Here is a 10,674-nt window from a genome sequence, read left to right as displayed (position 1 = left end):
GACTCGAGCTGGTCGAGCAGGATCGGAAGAGAGAGCGGGAGCTGGTCGAGCAGAATCGGAAGAGAGAGCGGGAGCTGTTTGAGCAGAGACTCGAGATGCTCGAAAAGCTGTTGTATCTCAGCCAGAAGCAGGCGGAAGACCTCGTAGGGGAACTCAGGGCTCTGCGAGAGAAGGCCTAGGGAGCGCGTTCGAACTACATACACACTGTATATACATACCATGACTATCCTCACTCAAGCGCTGGACGTTCGCACTTACTCACTTCTGCACGTCCGCACTTACTCACTTCTGCACGTCCATCTACCATCTCACGTACTCTCCTGCGATGCCTCCAAGACTGAACAAACGACAAATGCGCGAACAAGAGGAGCTCCAGGCTTTGCAAGGCGCAACCAAGGATGATGATACCGAGGATCAATCCGAGGAGGGGTCGCCCGTACTAGCCAAGCCTCCGGTCGGTGGATTCGCAGCGGTAAGCCCAACTTCAACGCTTCCAAGCTCCAACACCGTGTTCTCATGTAGCACAGTTGATGGCGGACGAACATGAAGAGGAGGATGAGAACGACGAGGACGATGGACGCCAGACTCGGCAGTCCAAGTCTAAGAAGGCTCGTGAGCTCTTTTATCCCTGGCCAGCAGCGCTGGCTTATACTCATGCCTCAACCACACCCTAACAGAAAAAGAAGAAAAAGAAAGCCACTGCACCCTCCTCCGCTGCTCCTACCCCCGTGCCCGCCCCTGCACCACATACCCCCGTTCCTCCTTCCAACCATGATCAAGAGCGCGCCTCCACCCCCTCCACCCCCGCTGGGCCGTCAAAGAAGGAGCGAAAAACCTTGAAAAAGCAGAGGGCGAAGGAGAAACAGAAGGAGGAGTTGGACGATGTGGACAAGGCTCTGGCGGAGCTATCCCTGAAGTACCCCGACTTGAAGCAACAGCTCGCGTCCTCCTCCACACCCGCGTCTTCCCCTGCCACCGCGCGCTCCTTGGCGGGCCTCCTTGCAGTCTCCTTGCAACATCTCGATGCAGAGGCAGAGTTGCGCAAGTTCTTCGGATCGAAGGTCATTGCGGCCGCGAAGGGTTCCTCGTCCAACTCCTCACGGCAGTCCGCAGTCCAGCGTTCCAACCTTACCCGACCTCAGTCTACATGGTGGCCAGCTCAGCTTCGCGAAGGTCTCTCCGTACGTCTGCTCACCGATGAAGAGGTCGAGGAAGGCCTCCGTCGGCATCTCCGGCAGCCGTTGCACGGAGAGAAGATCTGGACCGTGGAGTACAGTAAGAAATACCGTGCGGTGACCTTCGATTTCATGCGGACCGTCATGTCCGGAGGTGGGGATCCTCCGCTGCATGTTGTTCGATTGCTCACTCACCGTGCCCATAGATCCGGAGGGATTCTATCAGATCCTGAGGGTACTCCCGTACCACGCGGATACGCTTCTGCAGATGTCCGAAGTCTACCACCACCGAGAAGGTTAGTTTGCTGCGTTCGTGCGTCCTAATCCGTCGCTGACCTCAGTATAGAGCATAGCACGGCAGCGGACTTTGTGGATCGCGCGCTGTTCACCTACGAGCGCGCATTCGTAGGAGCCTTCAACTTCACCAGCGGGGTCAACCGGCTAGACTTCGACCATGTCGAGAATCGCCCACTGTTCCTCGCGTTGCATCGACAGATCACGTACGTTCACGTGCATTGTTTCTTTGGGTACACGCTTGCTCATATGTGACTTAGCGACCTGCAGCGCAGAGGTTGTCTCCGCACATCCTTCGAGTTCTCTCGCTTACTGTACGCCCTGGACCCGTGGACCGACCCCCACGGGGCGTTGCTGCACCTCGACTATCTCGCGATCAAGGCCGGCATGGGCCAGTGGCTCGTCGACCTCTGGGACCTGTTCGAGCCTGAGCTGCAAAAGGAGATCAAGGATGGCAAGTCCCCGTACGTTCGACGAATTGTGCCGAACATCCTGCCTGGAGTAGCCTACTCTCGGGCTCTCGCTCTGTTCATTCGCGAAGAGAGCTCTGGAGACAAGGTACACATGCGGGCTCCTCCATAGGCTTCCAGGTACTAACCCCTTACGCAGACACACGAGCAGAGTACGCGTGCACTGGAACATGCGATCCACACCTTCCCCTCTGTCGTCCCGTTACTCGCAGACAAGGCAGAGATATCGCTCAGCGGAGAAGTTCGCAGCCACCCTGCCTTCCGGATCCAAACCGACCGGAGGTGAGCTTGCGCTCTACACATGGCACCGAATATCCGCTGACCACCACACAGCATGCTGGTCTCCGACAGCTACGCAATCCTCCATCTCCTCTCCCACCTGTACGCAAGCCACGCTCACACCCTCTGGAAGCCAGCAACACGCGCATCCTGGTTCGCCAAGACCGTCACGTCCACGTACGCCTCCCTCCCCACCTCCTCCCCGGCCCCACCCCGGACCTTCTCCGCACGATTCGACGCGCCCTCCCTATCCTCCTCCATCTACCGGCACGTCCTCGTGAACGAGTCCACGACACGCTCCCTCTTCCCCTTCCTCCCGCGCGCCGTCCTCGACGCGCGCCACCTCGCCTGCGACCCGCTCCCGCCGCCCACGCGCGCCAACGAGTACGACGGCGAGTTCTTCAAGGGCGTCGAGGAGCTCCTCGCCGCGCGCCCGCGCAACCGGCGGCAGGAGGCGCGCCTCCTCGAGCGGCTCGTCCCCGACGCCGCCTTCCGCGGGCAGCTCGTCGGCTTCTGGGACGCGCACCCGGTCATCCGGCAGCGCTTCCCCGGGGGCGTCGTCCAGTTCGCCCAGATGGCGGCGCAGATGCCCGAGGACGCGCTCGACGATCTGTTCATCGCGATCCAGGCGGCGATGGAAGAGCACCAGCAGCAGGAGGGTGTGATGCCGGGGGGCATGCCTGGCGGGGACGTCGTGGTCAACTTTGTTGAGCCCGACGACGATGTTGATGAAGAGGACCATGCTCCTGAACAGGCTGCGGCTGTACCTGCTGCGGTCCAGGAAGCGGCGGGAGAAGATGAGGAGGAGGACGAGGAGGGTGAGGAAGAGGAAGTTGCGGTAAGTTCCCTGCAGTCCCGTCTTGACAATGGGGCTGTCGCTGACTTGTCTTTAGCCGCTACCTGTACGGTTCCTGCGCTCGGTCATTGGCCGGTTCTGGGGCGGGGGCAACGCCGCGAATGACGACTCGTCGGACGAAGAAGAGAACCAGCTGCGAGATACGGGGGGTGTCGACTAGTTGCTGCAGATTTATCGCACAGCAAAGAAGAGTAAGAAGCATGCATCTGTAATCGATAACTTACACTATCGTACAATACATCTACACAAGCATACTGACAAGGTCAACAAGGCCATAGATCTAGCTAGGAACCCAGAAAGAAAAGAGACTCGACTCGACTCTCAGACATCGTACGCAACCCGCGCGCCCACCCACGGGTACGGGTAGTTGTGCTGGTAAAAGTTGCGCACCGTCCTCCTATCGCCCAGGCGGGGAATAGTCGCGTACGACGCGCCCAGCACGACCTGGTGCTTGCCGTCGAAAAAGTCCGCCGAGTACCCCGGGAAGATCGTCGTGCCCTCGAAGCCCTCATGCCCGTCGAGCACCGTCGCCGTCCACTCCCACACGCCGCCGTTCGACCCGCGCCCGCCCTGCGCCCCCGCGGTCGCAGGCAGCGGGTGCCAGTGCCGGAAGCCCGCGTTCGCGCCCTCGGCGTACGACACCTGGTACGTGTCCAAGAACAGCCGCAGCTCCGCCTCGCTCGGGATCCGCCCGCCCTTGTGCTTCGCATACGCCGTCAAGTCGTCGTACGCAGTGAGCACCGGCCAGTGCCGCGCATACCGCATCGGCACGGGCCCATACAGCGTGCGCACCCGTACCTCCCCGTCCTCCTCCTCAACCCAGCTCGCAGGCATGCTCACGACGCCCTTGCCCGCCCCGCGCCAGAACGCCTCAAATTCCCCATTCGTGACCGGCCGCCACTCGACGCGGAACGCACCAACGTGCACCGCGCGCGCCGGGCTCTCGTTGTCCCACCCGAACTCGTGCGCGGCCACGTCGCGCTCGAGCTCCGGCGTGACGTCGTCCGGCTCCTGGTCGTCGTGCCCCAGCGTGATCGTGCACGGCCCGAGCGTGACGGTGGGCGTGGCCGGGGGCGGGATGGTGTCCCACTGCGCGGCGAGCGTCGCCCAGGGCGGGATCGCGAAGCCTGGGGGCGGGAGCATGCCCGTGCCGGCGCGCTGGATGAGCATGTAGAGCAGCGTCTCGATGTGGAACCCATCGTGCTCGTGCACCATCATGAGCGTGCGCGCCATGCGCCTCGTGAGCGGTCGCTCACCGCGCTCCATCTCCTCGTAAATGCGGCGCACGACGCGCGTCCGCACCGCGTCGCGGTACTTGAGCACGTCCTCGATGACCGGCCAGTCCTCATCGCGCTCCGGGACGTCCGAGTGCGAGTGGCACTGGTCGGGGTCGTCGACGCTCGGGTCGATCCCGCGCTCGAAGATGGTGAGGTACGAGCGCGGCTCGACGGGCTTGTCCTTGATGAGGCGCGAGAGGAGGATGTTGGCGAACGTCGGAAGGTGGCCGATGTAGAACAGCGGCTTGTGGCGGAGGTCGATCGGCTTGGAGTGCAGAAGCTCTTGGGGGATCATGCCCAGCGAGATGAGGTCCCATGTCTGCCATGCGCGGTCAAACTCGTCGAGAGACGGCAGGGTATATGGGTTCGCGGTGGGGTTAAGCTTCGTAGCGGGCGTGGAGGATAGGTGAGGGTAGGTGAGCGGAGGCCGCTCGAGGATGTGCATGGCCATGGACTCCTCAGACAAGGCTACGATGGAGCGAAGGCCAGCCTCGCAGAAGGTGTTGAGCATGGTCGCGTTGGACACCTATTACCAACTAGTCAGAACGAGGAGTAAGAGGACGATAGCGAGCACGTACAGAGGGAGTGTCGCATTGGATGGCATCGAATACGACGGTAGACTTGTCGTCTACGGATGGAATGTCGGAGCGGGTGCGATAGTACGCGACCTCAGAGCCACCGTCCTGGGCAACCACACGTACCCAGGCGGCCGCGTCCAGAATGGTCTTGTCCTGGAGGACGTCTGCGGCCTGGGCGAGGAGCCCTTTGAGAGGACCAGAGCCTCGGCAGAGGAGGATGCGGTCGTCACTGGCCTTGGCAGCCGGCAGGGCTTCCAAGAACGCGGTCGTCGCGGCATGAATAACGAGATAGTAGGTGACGGACCGTTCGGGAGGAGGACTGGAGGGCGCGGTGGAGGGAGAGGCCGTGGAGGACTCGGACGAAGAGGATGGAGAGCCGGAGCGCATTCTGGTCTTTGAGATGGGTGGGTACAGTTCGCACTGTATGGAATTTGGGGGCAAAAGAGGAGCTTTTATACGAGTGGGAGGAGCTATGTACATGCAAGGAACCCGGACACCGCGTCCGCAAGACGCGACAAGCTGATAGCCCCAACGGACGGCAGGCCATGCGACCGCGGAGGGCAGCAAATGAGGCGTGTCCTTTTACGCGCGCAGTCCCGCCTGAGGCATCGCGCCGCAATGGAGGGCGCCTGACTGACTGCCTCCACCTTGAGAATATACATGTGTGTACTCACAGTGTAGGCCCAAGTGCTCCAGGATCCACGTCTTGGGTTCTCCCTGTGGGTGGCGCAAATTCGGAATTGACGATAGGAGGAAGGGCCGTACGATATCGGAACGCGAGATAGCAGACGGCGGCAAACTGCGCATGCGGCACACGCCCGTCTTCCGTGTCAGAGTAGCGGCGGCAAACGGACGTCTTTGGACGGTGCATAGCCAACGAGCATCGGGGAAAAGGAAACCGCCTGGTCCGAGGAGCAAGGAGATAGTCACGAGTGGTGGGATGCTCCGGTCTCGCTCTCCGTTCTTGTGATCGAAGGGGCAACGAGGACGTAAGCAACAGCGAGGCCAAGGACATGAGGCGCGTCCAAGGCGGGACCCCGAGCAGTGCGGTCGAATATTGCCAGCGATGGTACCCGGCGTGGAAGCTTGGGGACGGGGGATCCGGTGAGGGAAGAGGTGCGATTGGCAGGGAAGCTGTGCGAGGTGGGTATCTGCATGGACGCAGACCACAACCTGCAGCGCGCGACAGTCGTGGACTACGATGGCGCACCTTCCGAGCTATGCCAGCCGGGGCTCATCCTCGCTAGACGACCTTGTGCATCTACTCCGTCCTACTTGCGTGGGCGCCTCAGAACAGAATGTCGAATCCTCAAGCAAGCAGTTCCGTACGATGCGTTCAAACGCGAGAACAGAGCGAGAACAGAACGCGACGGTGCAGGGGAGATGATGGTTGGAAGCAAAGGCAGGAGAGACTCGAGCATGCCCGTCCTCGCGAGGGCAATGGCGCATCGATGGCGTGCTCATGGCGCGAGCCAGTCACGTGCTGCTCTAACGCGTCGGTGGCGTCCGGCGCTAACAGGCGTGTGTAGACTAAGATATTGAGCGTTGGACGTTGAACGTGAATATTTGAATCCCAACAGATTCGCACTTGGCACTTCCACCAGCCTTCTTTGCAGCGCAACTATGTCAGCCAATTATAAGTCGGAGGAGAGTACCCACGGGGAAACCGTCTACAAAGTCACGGGACTCCCTGACCCGCCTTCCTCTGCCGACATTCGCGACTACCGCACGGTGCGCCTGGAGGCACTGCGGAGGGACCCGTCGGCGTTCACATCGACGTATGAGCGGGAGGCGGCGTTTGACGAGGAGACATGGAGAGGACGGCTGACGGGGAGCGGGAAGGCGACGTTCGTCGCGCGCGCACGCCGGTCTGACAGCTTGCCGAGTGCCATCCGGGTCGACGGAGCAGATGAGGCTGAAGGAAAAGAGGCGGTGGGGTGCATGACGGTGATCGCGGCGCACAACCTCGGTACTGGGCAGATCCCGGGAGGCGTGGCTCCCGAGAGGGACTACTTCGTGTTCGGGATGTGGGTGCATCCGGGGCACAGGAGGAGGGGTGTGGGCAAGATGGTACTCAAGGATGGATTGGCATGGATCGTGAAGGATGCTGCTGCGAGGCTTGGGCAGGAGGCCGCCGTTAGGGTCTGGGTAGCGGTGACTGCGGCCAACTTTGGGGCGAAGAAAATCTATGAGGAGGTGGGATTCATAAAGGTGCCCACGGTGGAGAAGGAGGAAGCTGGAGAGATATGGATGAGTCTCTGTATTGAGCGTGGATGTCATGTTGTAGCCTAACCATGGTGTCGGATGCACAGATGCGGATACGGTCACGTGGATATTGCAAGTTGGCAGCATGAGGAGCAGCGCGATAGGGAGCGGGAGCTACTTGAGCAAGGGCACAAAAGAGATCGGGAGATGTTTGAGCAGGAGTGGACGCGGCTGGAGAAGGAGGTCAAGAGAGAGCGGGAGACGTATGAGCGGGCTTGCGAGAGAGAGCGCGAGATGTTCAAGGAGATGATGGAGATGTACCGGATGCAGTCCGAGTACTTCGCGGGGAAAATAAAAGCTCTGCGAGAAAAGGCGTAGTACTGGCTTGTGTGTACGCCATCTCGGACTTCCCATCAGCACACGCAGCGATAGTATGCAAAGCGAGGACAGCAAAGATAACATTGTCTGCACCGTGACGACACAGATGGATTACAGAGCTCAAACAAAGGCAATCCGAGGTAGCAATAACGCGAACGACAGAGCAAACGAAACAAGAGGTATTGTACGAGAGCAGACACCGCGGTCAGTTGAGCAAGCGGTCCGCCATCCACAAGTCATGCTCGGCCTTGATCTCCTCAGCAGCAAGCGCCTCAGCTGGACGCGCCACTTGTGTGTTGATGCTTCGAGGGTACACGACTTCGCCCGCGCGCCCAGCCCAATCCCAGTCGATAATGAGGATGTCCGGACAGTCCTCAGGCGCATCCTCGTTGCGGACCAGCACGTTGACGTCGCGCACGTCCCCATGGACGAAGCCCCCGTCATGAAGCAGACCGAGCTTGTCTGCCACTTGCTCTCGCGCCGTATTCAGCGACACCGCGGGCTTCGCACGGGTCCCCTTGCCCTTGCCCTTGCCCTTGCCCTTGCCCTTTCCTTTCTCCGCCTCCCCCGCGTACTTGATATCCCACATCGTGTTCGAGTACTCCGCGGTCCTGTCCTCCATGACGACCATGATCCAGTCATGCATTTCATTGACAGCAAGCAGGGCTGGTGCGAAGCGGGCGTTGTGGGCGAACCGATGGGCGTCGGCGGAGTAACGCCTGGAGAACTTGACGCATAGAGGCTTTCCATTCTCCGTGACACGGAAGATCCTCTTGTCGTCGATCGCCTCTTCGTACGTGAATTGGTGCGAGATGCCGTTGAGGTCCTTGTAGAAGGTACGGAAGGGAAAGTCAGCCCGTGGGCCGCGGGTGTCGGTGATGGTAGAGTAACGACGGTGGAGGTCGTGAATGGCGACGCGTAAAGCAGCTATGGCCCGCTCTCCTGCTTCAAGCTGCGCGTCGTTGGTGGAGTGGACTTGAAGAGGGATGCAACAGAGAAGTTCAGCACTGGGGTTGTCTCCGTACACCGCGGCCGCAATACCGACATACGGCCCTATTCTCGAACTTAGCGATGGCCAACGCAAGAAAGAAGGAACATACCACAGTGTAAAACAATGACAGCGGGAAAGTTGAGCTTTTCCACGTTCTCCCTGTCCTGGGAACCTCGCTTATCTAAGAAATGGCGAACGTTTTCGATCCAGTAATGGATAGCTTCAAAGAAGGGCTCCGACTTAGCGGAGGCAACCTCGCACCTGACTTCCTGGACGTAGTATATAACGTCGACACCCAAGCAAGAAGCGCGAAGGTCGCCGTCGTCGTGGTAACTGGTATTACCGATGAATCTCCGTCGAGCGAGTGCAGGTGTGATCTTCCCTTCGAAGAGAACCTCCGTAAGGGTGGCCCGTCGCTCATTCTCGTCGTCGAAAATTTGACATCCCTTTTTGCGGAGGGTGTCGAAACGTTGTTTGTCCTTCGGGGTAGGCTTGATTGACTGGAGATTGTGGCGAAGCTCGAAGAGAGTCTCATCCAAGAGAGACGGCGGGATCGGACGTTCGTAAGGCCGACCACAACGGTAGATCCGGCGCGCCGTGGACTTCTGCGCGGCGGAGAGTTCTTGAAGCGTCGCCTCAGAAGATGGTAGATGACAGACGACAGGTGCGTGAGGCCTGCACCTGCATGGATCGATCAGGTGGTGGTGTAGGCAAATGCGCGGGTGACAAATGACCTGCCAAGTCGAGTCGCAGAAGGCCTCTGCATTTCAAAGTCTCTGCAGCGAGGTAGCTGGTATGAGACCCATTGCTGACGTGTGGAGAGGCGGTAGTAACTCACCAACACATCCAGATAGAGCCCCAGGCGGGAGTGCCCCGGGACAGTACCGGATGAAGAGCTTCTTGGGGCCTTCTGCCTGTCGACGTCTGGTGAGTGTAGCCATGACGGAGGCTGCAAAAGGAGATGAGATCCTATACCTGACAAAAAGGTAGACGAGAACACGTACTAGGGAGGAGCAGGTATACGCTGGCCGTTCGGACTTGTCTCAGAAGTCCTCTCTACAGTCGACAACTGTCAGTTCAAGAACGGGGTGAGCACTGAAAGTCATACACAACCATGAACGCACACTTACTCCTGTCCTCTGGTGGGCGGAACATGCGGGAGACTACTGCCTGATCTGTGCACTCTTGCACTCTTTTGTACGACCAAGAGCGGTCGAAGACCATGAGCCGAGGTCGAAGGCCTTGAGAACTTGAGGGTGACGTAGAAAGAGGGATGAAAGTATCGAAAGCGCATCAAGGTATGCGTGCCGCGGTCAGAGGCACCGTCCATTCACAGTGACGGAGTGTCTGACCCCAGTGGCAAAAATCAATAAAGGTGCCACCTGGGTTCACTCGTCAAGGGGCTCAGACTCTTCACACTATGGGGAACCATCCTTTCAATAAAAGACGCAAAGACGTACCTGTGCGCAAACACCACCGATTGGCCTTTATCTCGATCCCGGCGCTCGAGTCGAGACTCGCCCGCCTAGCGTCGGGCTATTCAGGTCGACCAAGTCGACGAACACTCTGGGAGAGTAACTCGGATGTGGAAAGCTCCCTTAGGCCCAAAGTGAAACTTCCTCAGTATGAGGATGGTGTGCGCATTTGTGTATTCTGACGACGAGGATACAAAAGATGTACAGAGTTCAAACAAACAAGGGCAAATCCGAGAGAGCATCAGAACACCGGAAGTACACAAGGCACGCTTGGATGTCATCACGCAGCACGCAAACTAGGAAGATCGGGAGCGTGACGCGAGGGGCACCTCACTCCGCGCACTAACTGCGTCATGCGAACGGGCGTCGGCTATTCAGGATACACTGCCATCCGTATCCATTGGGATTCCCTGCAACACGGAGGTGTCACATTGCAATGGCCAACGACAAGACGTCATCGACATCGATAGCATGCGAACGTTAGTCTTCCCCTGTAGCATGCGTAAAAAACACGAGACGCACGGTGTTATGCTTCTTGGCAGCAGGTTGATCTTCGTCATCCTGGCTCTGAACGTCTCCTTCCATCGCCGATTCCAGATCTCTCTTGTCTTTCTCAATTATCTTGCACTACGCGAAAGTGTGAGAGAGGCCTCAGTGTGGAGGGTGCATGAACGAGCTCACCAAAACTTGCATATC

At 59.2% G+C, this 10,674-nt stretch overlaps 5 protein-coding genes across 5 annotated transcripts; 2 read left to right on the top strand and 3 right to left on the bottom strand.

Moving 5' to 3' along the window:
- Positions 1 to 3,349, top strand: L226DRAFT_539026 (DUF654-domain-containing protein). Its single transcript, XM_067681612.1, has 9 exons — positions 1 to 472; positions 528 to 608; positions 678 to 1,329; positions 1,382 to 1,471; positions 1,522 to 1,675; positions 1,730 to 2,027; positions 2,079 to 2,221; positions 2,273 to 3,056; positions 3,112 to 3,349. Exons 1-9 carry the CDS (start codon positions 326 to 328, stop codon positions 3,232 to 3,234), a joined length of 2,472 nt encoding a protein of 823 aa, XP_067530959.1. The 5' UTR covers positions 1 to 325; the 3' UTR covers positions 3,235 to 3,349.
- Positions 3,350 to 3,395: 46 nt separating this feature from the next.
- L226DRAFT_574902 (uncharacterized protein) lies at positions 3,396 to 5,316 on the bottom strand (the record flags this gene model as incomplete). The annotated part of the gene is made up of 2 exons (XM_067685121.1): positions 3,396 to 4,877; positions 4,930 to 5,316. 2 exons carry the CDS (start codon positions 5,314 to 5,316, stop codon positions 3,396 to 3,398), a joined length of 1,869 nt encoding a protein of 622 aa, XP_067530958.1.
- A 188-nt stretch (positions 5,317 to 5,504) lies between these two features.
- Positions 5,505 to 6,429, bottom strand: L226DRAFT_231242 (uncharacterized protein). Its single transcript, XM_067673093.1, has 2 exons — positions 6,140 to 6,429; positions 5,505 to 6,063 (listed from the first exon to the last, which is right to left on the bottom strand). Exons 1-2 carry the CDS (start codon positions 6,165 to 6,167, stop codon positions 5,600 to 5,602), a joined length of 492 nt encoding a protein of 163 aa, XP_067530957.1. The 5' UTR covers positions 6,168 to 6,429; the 3' UTR covers positions 5,505 to 5,599.
- Positions 6,430 to 6,500: 71 nt separating this feature from the next.
- On the top strand, positions 6,501 to 7,580 carry L226DRAFT_493143 (uncharacterized protein). Its single transcript, XM_067677422.1, has one exon. It carries the CDS (start codon positions 6,553 to 6,555, stop codon positions 7,219 to 7,221), a length of 669 nt encoding a protein of 222 aa, XP_067530956.1. The 5' UTR covers positions 6,501 to 6,552; the 3' UTR covers positions 7,222 to 7,580.
- Positions 7,574 to 9,904, bottom strand: L226DRAFT_616257 (uncharacterized protein). Its single transcript, XM_067686882.1, has 5 exons — positions 9,634 to 9,904; positions 9,508 to 9,572; positions 9,342 to 9,452; positions 8,613 to 9,263; positions 7,574 to 8,565 (listed from the first exon to the last, which is right to left on the bottom strand). Exons 3-5 carry the CDS (start codon positions 9,442 to 9,444, stop codon positions 7,718 to 7,720), a joined length of 1,602 nt encoding a protein of 533 aa, XP_067530955.1. The 5' UTR covers positions 9,445 to 9,452; positions 9,508 to 9,572; positions 9,634 to 9,904; the 3' UTR covers positions 7,574 to 7,717.
- Positions 9,905 to 10,674: the final 770 nt, after the last annotated feature.

The sequence above is a fragment of the Lentinus tigrinus genome, assembly GCF_003813185.1.
Source record: "Lentinus tigrinus ALCF2SS1-7 unplaced genomic scaffold L226scaffold_38, whole genome shotgun sequence".
Taxonomy (NCBI): Eukaryota; Fungi; Basidiomycota; class Agaricomycetes; order Polyporales; family Polyporaceae; genus Lentinus; species Lentinus tigrinus.
This window is presented reverse-complemented; position numbering and strand designations above follow the sequence as displayed.